Below are 15,000 nucleotides of genomic sequence, written 5' to 3'. Positions count from 1 at the left end.
ACACACACACACACACACACACACACACACACACACACACACACTTACATGTAACCTCTGAACCTGCTCAGGTCGTTGTTCGGGTTCTCACACTCGATCCGGCTATGGAAGTTCTCCGGGGTGAAGTCTACTCCCTGGACAAAAACAGAAACAGGGTGTTTTCAGGTGCAGGGTCAAAGGTCATCCTGTCTCTCTGTTACAAAGACTCAGAGTCCTTGAAGCTCGGAGGACTTCTGGTGACCTGCAGAACCGGTTCTGGGCGGGCTCGGCGCCCATTACTAACCTGAGTAAATATTAGTCTCTGGAGCCGGTTCTGTCCCCGGGACCAGACTAACCGCTGCTGTTCTAACGTCAACCTGACCGGTTCTGTAGAAATAAACTAAGACTGGACCAGAACCTCTGTGTGACCCAGTTACCTGCGGGCAGAGGTCTGGAACCACCTGCCTCTGCTTCAGGTTGGTTTCTCCATCCAGGTTGGCAGTTTCGATGTAACACACCCCGTGTTGGTCCGAGGAGTAGAGCAGCAGCAGGTCGGCCGGGATGATTTCATTACAGGACAAGCGGACAAAATCTCCAACCCGAACGTCCTTCCAACGCCGGTCCGTGTAAGATCTCTGCTTCCTGAGAGACAAAAGAAGGAGACCCGATGGAGAACGTCTGAGACCCGATGGAGAACACCTGATAATCTATTAAATATAATCTCAGATTAAACTGCTGCTGCTCGATCTTTGAAGGATTTTATCATTTTTAAATATCTTGCTGAGGTCAGAGGAGACCCGTCTGATCTACTGGGATTAGAACCCACAACCAGAAGCTGGTCGGACCGGTCCCACCAAGGTCTGCAGAACCTGCCATCGTTCCCACAGGACCACCAGAAGGTCCAGCTCACTCAGAGCGACTGGTGTGTCTTTATGGACCGGAATCCTCCTGGAAGCTGCCGGCGGGATCTAACGGACTGAAGACGCCTAACCCTAACACCGGACTCAGGTAGACGCGGAACCTTTACAGAGTTCATGACACTTCAGGTTGATACGATAATTGTGATCAGATCTGCTCTTCAGGAAACGGTTTTGGACCTCCAGAGGACATGCGCTGCTCCTCCTACCTGCAGTAAACCCGACAGAGGAGCTTATTGATGACACGATCCGACTTAAACCTCCGGAAGTCTTCAAAGATGTCCTTCAGAGCTGTGGCAGACAGGACCAGCAGGATGGGGATGACGGAGACCTCCTGCTGGAAGGCCTCCACCACAGGAACGAAGTTCAGGGCAGCGAGGAAGAGGAAGTAGATGTTGGCCAAACGATGGAGCTGCTCAAACAGATTCTTAGGCAGGAAAGAGAGGAGGGAATACTTGGTGGTCCGGATCTTGTTGTTTTTGTATAAACCCAGTTTGTGTTTCAGCTCCTCATCCTCAGTGAAGGAAGGTCCAACAGTCCGTTTCTTCTTCAGATGTTCCCGATCCGAGCGTCTCCAACACAGCCACTCCCAGACAGACATGAGTCCGCTGCTCTGGAGGATTAAAGCCGCCGCTTCAGGATTCAGCTCGCTGGGTGTCGGTCTGATGTCGCCCGGCTGTAAGCCCACAGTCCTGATCGGGCTTTCATCCCGCTGGAGAACAAACAGGAAAGGTGGAGGAAGAATGACAGGCGGAACGCCACGGATCGTTAGCACTCCTCTGCAGCCAAGTCAAGGTTCAGCTTTTACAGCTCAGATGTTACATCATCAGCGGGAGCAGCAGGGAGCGTCGCTCTGCCGGAACAACTCGATGCAGTCCCGGACTCTCCGAAAAGAACCTCTGGGATCGGATTCATGCATCAGCCTGTGGGACTAGTCGTCCCCGGTTACAGCTAGTTAGCTGGTTACTTCTACATCTGGAGCTTCTATCGGTGCTTTCACACATTCCAGCATCTTCTGACCAGATCCATGAGCCGAACCCCAGAGAAGAACCTTGTCTCGCTCTGGCCCATCAGAACCTCCAGGGGAGAGGAACCAGAATCGTTCCGAACCTGCGGGTAGAAACGAACCTCACAGACCAGAACACGATCTGGACCTGATCCATCCCGATCGCCTGATCCCAGCAGATTCCGGATCCTAAAACCTCCAACCGCAGTTTGATTTGATTCTAATTGTTTTGCTTTGATGATAAACATTATTTTTGTTTAAACCGGGTCTCGTGTGTAAACGCTGCTGTCTCCATGGAAACCTGTTACTGCCTAAAACCAGTCGTTTGAATAAGTCCCCGTTTGTGACATCACAATCAGGGACATTAGCATTGAAACCCCCCTCCACCACCTCTCCAGGCTGGAGGAGCAGCAGCTCTACTCCAAGCCCCTCACCCCAGAGCGGCCAATTAGGTGCAAGTGGGTGTGGCCAGCAGCTTGTTGTCTTAAAGCGACAGCGCCCTGAAACGGCTCGTTAGTGGAGCTGCTGAGATGGTTTTACAGGAGAACACCGTCTGCTATATTGTGTTCTCTAAAGAAGTTCCTGGTCTCCAGAGGGTTTCAGAGGAGAAAAGGATGGGAAGACCAGAAGGAAGAGGACCAGGTCCACAGGTGAGGACTAGAACCTGGACTTGGTTCACTCCTGCAGCTGTTAGTGTTTCTGCGTGTTTTAGGTCCAACTGAAACTTGTTTCACTTCCTCCGCGCTGGAGGGAACTAAAGGTTCCTGCTTCTACCGTAACGCCGAGCAGAAATAATGAAACTTGTTCAGTTTGCTTATTTAAGTTCTCCTGCATGTCATGATACCGAGTCCAGCTGAAACAACATCTGCTCCTGCAGCTTCCTGCTCCATTTTCCACCTCCCTGCTGAACTCCCAGCGTTCTTCCTGCTCCTTCCATCCGTGTGGAAGCTCCAGGGTTCTGGCTCGACTCCAGGTTGGATTCTTTTCTAGAGGACCTAGAGCTTCACTCACCCACAGAAAACTCGCACCAGGTTGTTGTTGACCTTCTTATCGAACAGGAAGCGTCTGTAGTCTTCTAGTGCGTCTTTGACTGCGATGACTGCTAGAACCACCAGCAGAGGGATCATGGTGATCTCCTTCTCAAAGGCCTCCACGACCGGCACCCAGTTCAGCAGCGCCAGGAACAGGAAGTAGAGGTTGGCCACCCTGCAGGGGCCAGAAACATGAAACTTCAGGTTCCTCCGGAACGGTCTACGCTCACACATGATCTTTAGATTTAAGGACCCCTGAAACTAAAAACCAGCCACACAAATGGACATTTCCACAGAGACGTTCTAAACCTGACCTTCAACTACAGCTTCTGAAAGGCAGACCTGTGGAACTGCTGGAACAGGTTCATGGGGATGAAGGTCAGCAGGCTGTACTTGGTGGTGCGGATGGCGTTGCCCTTGTACTTTCTGGAGATGTCTTCGTATTCTTGATGGTGGGGGCCGTGTCGGGCAAGCACCGTCCTCCTCCTCCCACCGGCCCTCTGAGAGGAGCTGTGGGCATCCAACGAGTTCTTGGTGGGGAGGCCATCGGGGGAGGAGTACCATCCTCGCTCCGAGTTGCCCGTCAGCAGTTGTCGACAGCGGTGCTGCACCCAGTGGAAACGTTCCATCTACGCAGCAAGAGCTGCAGCCCAGCCCCCTCCTTCCTGGCTTCTGGATCCGTCTTCTGCTCCAGGCTGGGCTCTGTCCACGTCCTCCTCCTGCAGAGAAACGGAATAAAACATTCCGACAGGGAAGCTGTTCCAGGGATGAGTCCCTACGTGACAGAACGTCGGAGCACATTTTAGAGAACGTTAGCAAACAGAAGAGTAAGGAATCAATGTTCACAAGAGAAAAGCTTCAGGCAACTCACCAAAATAAGAGCTTTAAGAGATGCCCAGAGCACTACATAGCTTATTATGAGTTTACCAGCTTTTCACAATAAAAGCCTTAGAAATACAAACAAATAAAGTAGAGTTGGGAAACAAGTTTGGTCTTGGGAGCATTTTATAGATTTTATAGCAGAGGTGATGCGGACGTTGTACCGATCTGTTGTGGTGAAGAGAGCGGATTTACCGGCCGATCTACGTTCCTGCCCTCACCTGTGGTCACGAGCTTTGGGTAGTGACCGAAAGAACGAGATCACGGACACAAGCGGCTGAAATGAGTTTTCTCCACAGGGTGGCTGGGCTCTCCCTTAGAGATAGGGTGAGAAGCTCGGTCATCCGGGAGGGGCTCGGAGTAGATCTGCTGCTCCTTCACTGGCTGGTCCAGGTCTCTGGGGAGAGGAAAGTCTGGTCCTCCCTGCTTCGGGTGGTGCCCCGCGACCCGACCCGGTATAAGCAGACGAAAATGTTTGGATGGATGTTTCAGATTGAGTCAAACCTGAAATATCATCTGTTAATATCATTTATTTACACGCAGAAATGACCCAGAAGCACCACCTGAACCCTAATAGTGACGTTTTCATGGCTCCGAAGCTCCACGTGACTCGAGCTCTGATGTGAAACTGACCTTTAATGAATCATCTCTCCTAAAGCCCCAGCTGCTAACCTTCATCTACCTGCATTATTCATGGCTGGAAGGAGACACCTGTTTACTGTAGACACCTTCCATCTATTAAAAGTTGCCCTACATGCTCCTGCTCTACATTATTTAAGCTTTAATCCTTTCAGACCTGCCGACGCGTCACTTTATGTCCAGTTTCCAGCTAAAGGCAGTCTGTTCAAAGTACAAACTTCTGCGCTGACCCACAGCCAGCCAGCTGGGGGCAGAAGGACTGAAGACTAACAAACTGCTGATCCTGGGTCTGTGATTAGTTCAGTGCAGTCGGACTCTGCGCTGGCAGCGAGGCCCAAGGTTCCTGCTCTGGACGAACAAATATCTGCTATGCATTAACAGCTCTCACCGGTAACCCGGAGCGTTCCCCTCCGGTACAACTGCTCCTTCTTACCCGGTTCTTTGTTTCCACTCGCTGCCCGACCATCGAGGTTAGCTTCAGGCAGCGGGGTAACCGCGTCGGTCACATCTCCAGAGTTCCTGGGCGGATAACAGGATGTAAAAACGCGTCGGTAGGGGGGGAGGCAGCGACTCGCGTTCGGTTTCACTAATTAACCACTCAACGGAACCGGTACATTTCTTAGTTCGGCTGATAAACACGCAAACAGCTCCTCTGTCCGGGTAACCACCGAACAAATCCGCTTCCCTGCTGAATCAGAGGCGGCCCCTGGGTTTCCCAACGGACCTGAACGCAGCACCATTTGTCATGTGACTAAGGTCAGCTGACCGGAAGCAGCTGCGGAGCGGAATAACACCGGGATGGATTTAATCAACAGAATATCAGAGACAGAATGTTGTAAAGTAAGTCTGAGATGTTTCGGAGTCGTGATTTAAACTTTTAAACGTTTTTATTAGATAAAATATCCGGTTTAAAAACTCATTTATTTAAAGTTTGATGGATTGTCTTTTTCCGGATCTGTTGGATGATACTTTCAAAATAATATATTTTCTTCTTAAATAATCAGTTTCTTCTTCCTAAATAAATCTGATTTACCCCAAAGTCAAAAATAAAGAAAATGTTATGAATAATAATTAGAACGTGTTGATTTTTCCTGTTTGATTTAAGTCAGACAGACAGAATGAATCCCTGCTAACCCGTATGTTCTGGTCGTGTTAGTTTGTCAATAAAAACAACAATTTAATTAAATCCTGAAGTGTAGGTTTAGTTAAGAGGTCAAATGAAATCACGGGATGAGATAATTATTTAAGTTATTCACAGAAAAAGAACAGATTTATACATCCCTCCTATGAAGAGAAGGTGGATGGATGGATCCTTCCGAGTGGAGCAGAAGCCTGGTGTTGATCTGTGCCAGAGGTTGGAGCAGAACCACAGTTGAAACAGGGATCGGTATTCCAGATATTTGTTGGGAATGAACTGTGTGTGGTCACAGACGAAGCACCAGGTTCCAAAGCCTTGATCTGTGATGCTAAGATCAGGGTTCTGATCGGAGATGCACCGTGGTCAGAATGGGGCTCCATCTGAAACTTGTGTATGGTCCTTGAATATATCCCTGATGGCGTTGCTGCTGTTTCAGCTGTGCCACCGGCTGGTGGACGGGCTGTGTGGGCGTGAGCCTCCTCTCAGGACGGATTACTGCTCCACCTGGAGCCTGGAGGAGTGGCTGCAGCTGACCCACTTCCTGTCGGCCCTGTTCCACCTCGGCGTTGGGAGCAACATCTCAGATGAAGAGGTGAGAGAAATTAGAAGGTGTGTTGTGGTTAGAGCTGTGCAGCAGGTCTAAAAACATGGAAACATCAAAACAAAAATGCATTTCCTCTCGTAGGAAGCTCGGATCAGCTGAGCTTGGGTCAGATTCTCACGCCTGGTTCTGGATGTTTGCAGGTTCTGGCTAAGCTCTCAGATATGAACAGCAGCCATGCCGGAGTGGTACTGAGTGTGCTCAGAGCACGACAAGGGGAGATCCGCCACGCTCTGCTGGACAGAACCAACAACATCTCCCCTGCTAGCCTGCAGGATTTTGACTGGCAGCTGAAGGTGATCCAGCTGTTGTTTTTTAGTGTTTACGGACTTTTTAAAGTCAGAAATGTCGTTCGTCTTTTTTATCACGCTCAGTTCTGTTTAGAGTCTGTTCTTTCACTCCCTGCTGCAGTTGGCTCTGTCCAGCGATAAGATCTCGTCCCTCAACACGCCGCTGCTCAGCCTCAGCCTGGACGTGAGGGCGAACGGCGTCCTCCGGCCCATCGCCATGGAGATGAACAGGGAGGAGCTCAGCTCTCTCATCAGCTCGCTGGAGGCTGCTAATAAGGTACCCACATGCACTCCTTTACCCATAATGCAACTGTGCTGGCGGTCTGATGTAGCAAACGGCTGTGGAGCACAAACAGGAAGTTTTAACCTTCACTTCCTTGTTTTAGTTTAAAAATCTGCAGCCGTCAGCAGATTTAGGAATCTCAGAAATAAATCTGATTTCAGCTCCTAAATTCAGACACTAGACGGCAGCGTCAGCACAGAAAAGTGTAAAACCTGGACCACCGCGTGCTTCTGCTCTAAACCACTGATCTGGTGTTTGTGTTCCAGGTGGTGCTGCAGCTGAAGTGAAGACGTCATGTTGGTTCTGATGTAATAAAGATTTAAAGCACTGGGAGTAAAAACCGTGTTTCTGTCTGAACTTTGAAAATGTGTTCTTAGATTTACAAACTCTGATGGTTCTGGTTCTGACCCGGGAACTCCTCCTGAGCGAGGGGACCGGGAGCTTCCTGACCAGAACCTCCTCAGGAGGAGCCGCAGCTCTACCCCTAGCTCCGGTTCGGATCATTAAAACACGGCGGGACGTGAAAGATGATGGCTTCACCGATGGACCACGCTGGGGCTGACACGTCGGCGTGCGTCTCCGGGTCTGCAGCTGTGCACTATTGAGGAAATCGAGGGGGGCGAATGATTCCAAGTGTCTTATTCCAGCTTGAACGAAAAGCTAAAAAAAAACATCTTTCATGATAAAAATGACATCTCAATAGTGCAGACGGTGATATTTTACCGTGTATTTTGGTCCCATCTTTGCTCTGGAGGATTATCAGGACGCTCCGTCTCTGGGAATGTGGTGGAAAACTGGACTTCACCATAGGGCTGGGCGATATGGCCTAAAACCAATATCACGATATATCCAGGACTTCACCTGGATAACGATAAGTGGACGATAACTACAGGTGTGCGCAGAAACAACAGTTGTCCACTAGATGGAGCTGTCAGCTGTATGTCACACGGTGCTGCAGCATCGGGACATAAATGTTGACAATCTACACACATCTTTTCATTTTTGTATTTTCAAATTTATTGACATGGGAAAATTTTCTCCAATAGTCAGAAATTTCCATAACGATACATTTTCGATATATAGCCCAGCCCTACTTCACCGTCTGCTCTTAAAGCAACAAACAAGTCAACATGTTCAGACTTCAGCAGCTTTATTTCAGCGCGTCTCATTTCTGTGGGATTTGACACAAAAACCGACTGGAGTGGGATGTTCTCCTGATGTGGAGCAGAAAGTCCCGCCGTTCCGCTTGAGAGCACATGTAGAGCAGGGAAAGCAGACGGAGTAAAGCCTGCAGGGAGAGCCGTTGTTCTGAGTCCATTAGCTGCTCTGGTCCAGCTGCTTGCTCTTTAGTGTTTTTGGATCAGCCCTGAAAGATTGTCATCATGATGCTGGAATGTCTCTAAACCACTCTCAGATGACGGAGATGCACGCAGAGCCTCCTGGTTCTGGTTGTTCTACAAAAGTACAAGACGTCTGAAACAGCCCACTAAGCTGACCCTGTGAAAAGATTAAGATTCTTGGTAAAAGGAACAAAATTCAGCTGTAAGGAAAGCTCCGTCCTGCAGGAGAATAGCCTTAAAACCTGCCGTCAGACGGGAATGATTCGGGATAAAACAGCCAATCGGATCTGGGATTAGGAGCTCCACTTCTAACCTGTTAAAATCATCAGAATTAATATATAAATGTGGCGTTTTTTTATGTTTAAAGGAAAACAAAGAAAATAATCCTAAAATGAACAAATAAGTCATTTTTGACCCTCAGGTGTCTCTTTAATGGAGTCATCCCCCCTCCCCCCCGAGGGTTAAATAGTAATAGTTTAGTTTTCCTCCTGTAGTTGAGTAAGAATGAGGTTTTAGCGGGACTTTTTAATAATAGAGGCAGTTTAACTGATCCGCTTCGTTTGAAACGGTTATTCTAACCCAGCAAACAAGTTTCATGAGTTTTATTTGGCAGGTTTGAGCATCTCTACCGTCTTTAACTCGACCCTTTTCATCTCCAAATCCTGTTTTTATTACAGCAAAAGCATGACGTGTTTATTAAATTAGATCTCTGTATGTATTTATATTTGTATTAAACTGTATTATTTACACCGTAAAGAGCAGAACGGACCAGTTCCAAAAGAGGATTTTTACAGATGAATCCTCTAGAACAGATCTGGTCTGGTAAAAAGTGCCGCTGCTGCTCGCCAGCGCCGCCCTAGTGGTTGTAGTACAGCCAATAGACCAGGTTGAAGAAGGTGAAGGCGATGGGGAACACTATCCGAGACCACTTGTCTATGGCGTTGACGTCTGTGAGGTCTGGGATCTTGACCTTGAGCTGCGATGCTCTCCTTCGGAGGCGGTTCTTCTTGTGAGCCACGGGCCGGTCCAAGCCCGGTCGCCCATACAGGTCCCGGCTGGTCAGGGGCTTCCGGTACTGTATGCTGGCGCTGTCATAGGAGAACATGGTGGCCCGTGGGTCACTGAGAGCACCAATCATGTCTGGTCCGCCCATCTCAGAGGGAAGGTTGGTCAGGAGGATGTTACCATGAGCATCAACCTGAGAAAGAGCAGAAGCTTCCTGTGTAACAGTCTAAAAGCAACAACAGGGTCAGAAGGTCAAAAGATTTATCCGATGAATTTATTTCCCATCTGAATATTAATGAGTCCTTAAAGGTTAGCTCATTTAGCACGAACAGTGAACTTAGATCAAAAATGTTTTAATGATGAACTAAAAATGAACTAGTTCGTTTTAAATGCATGAACTGAACTTTGAACTAGTTCGTTTTAAATGTATGAACTGAACTTTGAACTAGTTCGTTTTAAATGTATGAACTGAACTTTGAACTAGTTCGTTTTAAATGAATGAACTGAAGTTTGAACTAGTTCGTTTTAAATGTATGAACTGAACTTTGAACTAGTTTATTTTAAATGAATGAACTGAACTTTGAACTAGTTCATTTTAAATGAATGAACTGAACTTTGAACTAGTTTATTTTAAATGAATGAACTGAACTTTGAACTAGTTAGTTTTAAATGAATGAACTGAACTTTGAACCTGTTCATTTTAAATGAATGAACTGAACTTTGAACTAGTTCGTTTTAAATGAATGAACTGAACTTTGAACTAGTTCGTTTTAAATGTATGAACTGAACTTTGAACTAGTTCATTTTAAATGAATGAACTGAACTTTGAACTAGTTTATTTTAAATGAATGAACTGAACTTTGAACTAGTTCATTTTAAATGAATGAACTGAACTTTGAACTAGTTTATTTTAAATGAATGAACTGAACTTTGAACTAGTTCATTTTAATGAATGAACTGAACTTTGAACTAGTTTATTTTAAATGAATGAACTGAACTTTGAACTAGTTCGTTTTAAATGAATGAACTGAACTTTGAACCTGTTCATTTTAAATGAATGAACTGAACTTTGAACTAGTTCGTTTTAAATGAATGAACTGAACTTTGAACTAGTTTGTTTTAAATGAATGAACTGAACTTTGAACTAGTTCGTTTTAAATGAATGAACTGAACTTTGAACTAGTATATTTTAAATGAATGAACTGAACTTTGAACCTGTTCGTTTTAAATGAATGAACTGAACTTTGAACTAGTTTATTTTAAATGAATGAACTGAACTTTGAACTAGTTTATTTTAAATGAATGAACTGAACTTTGAACTAGTTCATTTTAAATGAATGAACTGAACTTTGAACTAGTTTATTTTAAATGAATGAACTGAACTTTGAACTAGTTCGTTTTAAATGAATGAACTGAACTTTGAACTAGTATATTTTAAATGAATGAACTGAACTTTGAACCTGTTCGTTTTAAATGAATGAACTGAACTTTGAACTAGTATATTTTAAATGAATGAACTGAACTTTGAACTAGTTTATTTTAAATGAATGAACTGAACTTTGAACTAGTTTATTTTAAATGAATGAACTGAACTTTGAACCTGTTCGTTTTAAATGAATGAACTGAACTTTGAACCTGTTCGCTTTTAAGACGAACTTTTCCAACACTGCTTATTTCCAGGTTGAAGGAATGACTCAAAACTTATATTTCATGAAAAGTGAAAGTTTCATCACATATCGTGCCTCCATTTGATCTGGAACAGAGGTATTCAGTTCTGGTCCTGGGGGGACCAGCACGTTTTAGTCTGAACTCTGTTTCAACACACCTGATTTCAGTCAGCAGGTAAGTAACAGGTCTGAGCTGCTGCACAGGTGAATCAGGTGTGTTGGAGCAGAGAAACCATGAAAACATGCTGGACCCCATCTCTAGAAGCTGTAGAGTGGCATGACGCTGGCCCTTTAACTGTTTTATCCTGATAAAAGCAGCTTCGTTTACCTGTTTGAAAACTAGCTGGTTAAGTCTTTACCTGCACTTTGTTGCTCTCTAATCTGCTTTTAATCTCATTGTTGGATTTAGCCGCTTTTTCTGCTGCCTTCTTCTGCATGTGAGGACCTCGGCCGAAGAAGATGTAGTTGACGAAGGCGTACTCTAGCAGGGCCAGGAACACGAAGACGAAGCAGCCCATCAGGTAGATGTCTATGGCCTTGACGTAGGGGATCTTAGGTAGCGTCTCCCTCAGGTGTGTGTTGATGGTGGTCATGGTGAGCACGGTGGTGATACCTGCAGAAAGACAACACAGGTGTGTTTGTTTTTCTCGGAAAACAAGGCTTCAGGTTAAATCCATCTGGTTTCATTTCAGGATTTTAGAGATGTTGCTCAAAATCAATAATAAGGTCATTCATGTTTTCATTTCATCCCAAGAGACTAAATAATTGAGCTTAATTGATTTATTTTTTTAATACAAATGGAGTCTGAAAGGAGAGGTTCCAGTAAAATCTTTACTGGATGTAATTAGAAGGCTCTTCGTTGCTCCGGCTCACCTTTGCTTCACGCCATCTCCCTTAATGGACGGCTAATGGCTGCTTTAGGGCCGTGAACCTGATCTGCTTCATCACCTCAGTAACTCAAACCGCTCCTGTCGGCTCACAGAGACCTCACGGACGTCTGAACTGAAATAAAACCGCATTCATCACTTCTAATCGAGCTTCACAGTAATCTACCCGTAGGTCTTAGAGAACATGAAACCAAAAGTCTTCAGAGATTTCCTTCTTCTAAAGATAAAACCGTTTGAACCAACTCATGACATCACTTTGTGGAAGTGAAAAGGATTCCTCTGTAACTCCGTTCATCCTTAGATGTCCGAGGGTTTCATAAAATGGTCAACAGTGTAGCAAACCCTAAAGCCTGAAACATCTGAGGCTCCATCACCAAAACAGACTGGAGTTCTTACTGCCCGCTGAGGAGGATGGACCAATCACAGCACGGCTGTAAGAGCAGGAAGAACACCAGTCCGTTCACTCTGATGACTCCAGGTGACCAATTCAGACAGAGATCACGTATCTCGTAGTTTACGTGAGACCAGAGACCTGTTAGATCTACATTTGTCTCCAATAGAAGAAGACAACCCAAGAGTCTCAGGTCGGGTTTTCCCATGAAAGCGGAATAAAAAACATTTATATGTATGCTAGAATCCAGAATTCCCAAAACTCAGAGGATTCTTCAAAAACAATATCCCGAGAGGATCCAGATGTTCCCAGTGTCCCAGGAGTTCTGAGGATCTGGTGGGAGTGAACGGTTCTCAACTGCTGACCTACAAACCTGAACTTTTACGTGTTACATGGGGATTAGCTGTGGCAGCCATCTTAAACGAGAATGACTTAGCTACATGTTCTTCCGCTGGTTTCTGTCTGAGCCTTTCACAGATGTAGCCAACAACATCTCAGTAGCCCTGCCCCTCTCTGAGCCACAACTAAAAACTAGCTGGACCCACCTAGAGCCACTCTGGCAGCCGAGGCGTCGTAGTTTATCCAGAAGGAGACCCAGGACAGGATGGTGATCAGGATGGAGGGCATGTAGGTTTGCAGGATGAAATATCCGATGTTTCTTTTGAGCTTGAAGCTCAGTGACAGACGCGGATACGACCCTATAAAGCAGAACGTCCACATCCAACATGAGTAATCTGATTACTTCTAAAAATAGAACAGACTGGAACAACAAACTAAACATCTAAACTCCAAAGGTAGCCTCAAATATGATGTTTATACTCAAGCTCTTATCTTATTAACTCAGGAACAAGAAAGTTGGGGGTAAAAAGTCAAAAATGGAGGCAATCATTTATTTTGAAGGGGCTGATATTCTGAGGCATTTGGTACTTTTGTGAATTTTTTAATAGAAATAAAAACTAATTAAAAATAATCAGATTCTGATTCAGACCGTTATGATTTTTAATACATCAGAATTACTCATCCTGAGAAGGTTTTACGACACAGACTTTCAAAATAAAAGCTGGGATCATAATATCTCTCCTGCTGAGGAAATATTACTGATTGTAAGAACATGAATGAATTCTGTCTCTTAGCTGTGTGACAGTAGGTGAGTGTTACCGGTGGCAAACACAGCTTTCTTGGACAGCGTTTGGTAGTCGATGATGGAGAACTGAGGAAGTTCGATGTTCTCCACCCCGGTGACGGAGTCGGAGTTACTTCCTCCCTGCCAGTAAAACTCGATGTCGTCGGTGGTGTATCCGTCTGGTGGAGGAAAGTAAAACGTAAAGCTGCACACAGGTAAAGACTGTGATTACATCCTACACACTGTGACGAAAAGGAGGAACACACAACTGTCTCTGAAATGATTGGCTGATGAAGGTCACCGGCGTTTATCCCTGAGAACTCATACAAACCCAATAAAATATAAAATAAGTACTGAGTTGCATTGCTGTCTCTCTGTTAAAGGTTCCTCTGGAGAACCCAGACAGGAACACTGATAAATGATCCACATTTAACTCGGCTTAGATTAGATCTCTGCATCCGTGGAATACGCTGGAGCTTCTGCTCCACAGAAGAATCCAGTCAGAGGCTGCAGCTTAATGAATACTTATAAATGTTTATGCATGCTTATGACTGCTTATAAATGTTTATGAATGCTTATTAATGTTTATATATGTTTATACATGCTTATGAATGTTTATAAATGTTTATGAATGCTTATGACTGTTTATGTTTATTAGTGTTTATAAATGTTTGTGCATGCTTATGAATGATTATGAATGATTATAAATGTGTATACAATCTTATGAATGATTATGCATTCTTATTAATGTTTATATATGTTTATACATGCTTATGAATGTTTATAAATGTTTATGAATGCTTATGACTGTTTATGTTTATTAGTGTTTATAAATGTTTGTGCATGCTTATGAAGGATTATGAATGATTATAAATGTGTATACAATCTTATGAATGATTATGCATTCTTATTAATGTTTATATATGTTTATACATGCTTATGAATGTTTATAAATGTTTATGAATGCTTATGACTGTTTATGTTTATTAGTGTTTATAAATGTTTGTGCATGCTTATGAAGGATTATGAATGATTATAAATGTGTATACAATCTTATAAATGTTTATGCATTCTTATTAATGTTTATATATGTTTATACATGCTTATGAATGTTTATAAATGTTTATGAATGCTTATGACTGTTTATGTTTATTAGTGTTTATAAATGTTTGTGCATGCTTATGAATGATTATGAATGATTATAAATGTGTATACAATCTTATAAATGTTTATGCATTCTTATTAATGTTTATATATGTTTATACATGCTTATGAATGTTTATAAATGTTTATGAATGCTTATGACTGTTTATGTTTATTAGTGTTTATAAATGTTTATGCATTCTTATTAATGTTTATAAATGTTAATACATGCTTATGAATGTTTATAAATGTTAATACATGCTTATAAATATTTTGTTTGTATTCTAAACCTGGGGCAGCAGTAGCTCAGGTGGTAGAGCGGGTTGCCTCATCATCAGATGGTCATGGATTCGATTCCAGCTCCCACCAAGGAGTATTCTGCTGTTGTGTCCTTGGGCAAGACACTTCACCCAACTTGCCTGTGTTGGTGGTGGTCAGAGGGGTCGACGGCCCCAGGGCGGCTGTGGCTACAAAGTAGCTTACCATCACTGGCAGTGTGTGAATGTGAGAGTGTGTGAAAGCGTCTTTGAATGCCCTAGCGCTATAGCAGTTGAATGTATTATTATATATTTATTTAAATCACTGATGAACGTTTTAACTTTACATTCAGCGTTCCGTATTTAAGCTCCTGCAGCATAGATTTTGTTTCCAAGCAGCCAGACTTTCCTCAAATCTGTAAAA

General features: G+C 44.1%; 3 protein-coding genes across 11 annotated transcripts in view; 1 reads left to right on the top strand and 2 right to left on the bottom strand.

Moving 5' to 3' along the window:
* The window catches only part of atp10d (ATPase phospholipid transporting 10D), a 19,240-nt gene extending 14,217 nt beyond the window's left edge, over nt 1-5,023 (bottom strand). For 2 of the 8 annotated variants that reach the window (XM_015969095.3, XM_015969099.3), the window contains exons 1-5: nt 4,885-5,023; nt 3,276-3,652; nt 2,914-3,108; nt 417-621; nt 49-134 (exon numbers count right to left, since the gene is read on the bottom strand). In XM_015969095.3, the coding sequence (XP_015824581.3) occupies nt 49-134; nt 417-621; nt 2,914-3,108; nt 3,276-3,562 (773 nt within the window). In that variant the 5' untranslated portion in view covers nt 3,563-3,652; nt 4,885-5,023. Of the gene's footprint in view, nt 1-48; nt 135-416; nt 622-805; nt 963-1,105; nt 1,679-2,913; nt 3,109-3,247; nt 3,709-3,804; nt 3,828-4,033; nt 4,162-4,839 lie in introns of those variants that run through there. The other 6 variants (XM_015969096.3, XM_054741964.2, XM_070547130.1 and 3 more) reach the window with 6 other exon arrangements.
* A 93-nt stretch (nt 5,024-5,116) lies between these two features.
* commd8 (COMM domain containing 8) lies at nt 5,117-7,091 on the top strand. Its single transcript, XM_015969103.3, has 5 exons — nt 5,117-5,291; nt 6,026-6,181; nt 6,334-6,486; nt 6,602-6,757; nt 7,030-7,091. Exons 1-5 carry the CDS (start codon nt 5,250-5,252, stop codon nt 7,048-7,050), a joined length of 528 nt encoding a protein of 175 aa, XP_015824589.3. The 5' UTR covers nt 5,117-5,249; the 3' UTR covers nt 7,051-7,091.
* Nucleotides 7,092-8,818: 1,727 nt separating this feature from the next.
* The window catches only part of gabrb1 (gamma-aminobutyric acid type A receptor subunit beta1), a 16,222-nt gene continuing 10,040 nt past the window's right edge, over nt 8,819-15,000 (bottom strand). For both annotated transcript variants that reach the window (XM_015969100.3, XM_054741967.2), the window contains 4 exons: nt 13,212-13,355; nt 12,599-12,751; nt 11,135-11,388; nt 8,819-9,301 (listed from right to left, as the gene is read on the bottom strand). In XM_015969100.3, the coding sequence (XP_015824586.1) occupies nt 8,960-9,301; nt 11,135-11,388; nt 12,599-12,751; nt 13,212-13,355 (893 nt within the window). In that variant the 3' untranslated portion in view covers nt 8,819-8,959. The remainder of the gene's footprint in view (nt 9,302-11,134; nt 11,389-12,598; nt 12,752-13,211; nt 13,356-15,000) is intronic.

Source organism: Nothobranchius furzeri, chromosome 18 (genome assembly GCF_043380555.1).
Source record: "Nothobranchius furzeri strain GRZ-AD chromosome 18, NfurGRZ-RIMD1, whole genome shotgun sequence".
Lineage (NCBI taxonomy): Eukaryota > Metazoa > Chordata > Actinopteri > Cyprinodontiformes > Nothobranchiidae > Nothobranchius > Nothobranchius furzeri.
The sequence above is the reverse complement of the archived record's forward strand: the minus strand, read 5'-3'. Positions and strand labels throughout refer to the sequence as shown.

Bases quoted from the DNA above. Each gene is read 5' to 3' on its own strand.
- commd8 (XM_015969103.3), top strand. From the start codon at position 5,250: ATGGATTTAATCAACAGAATATCAGAGACAGAATGTTGTAAA. The intron at 6,182-6,333 runs GTGAGAGAAATT...GGATGTTTGCAG, and splicing joins GCAACATCTCAGATGAAGAG to GTTCTGGCTAAGCTCTCAGA. The intron at 6,758-7,029 runs GTACCCACATGC...TTTGTGTTCCAG, and splicing joins CGCTGGAGGCTGCTAATAAG to GTGGTGCTGCAGCTGAAGTG.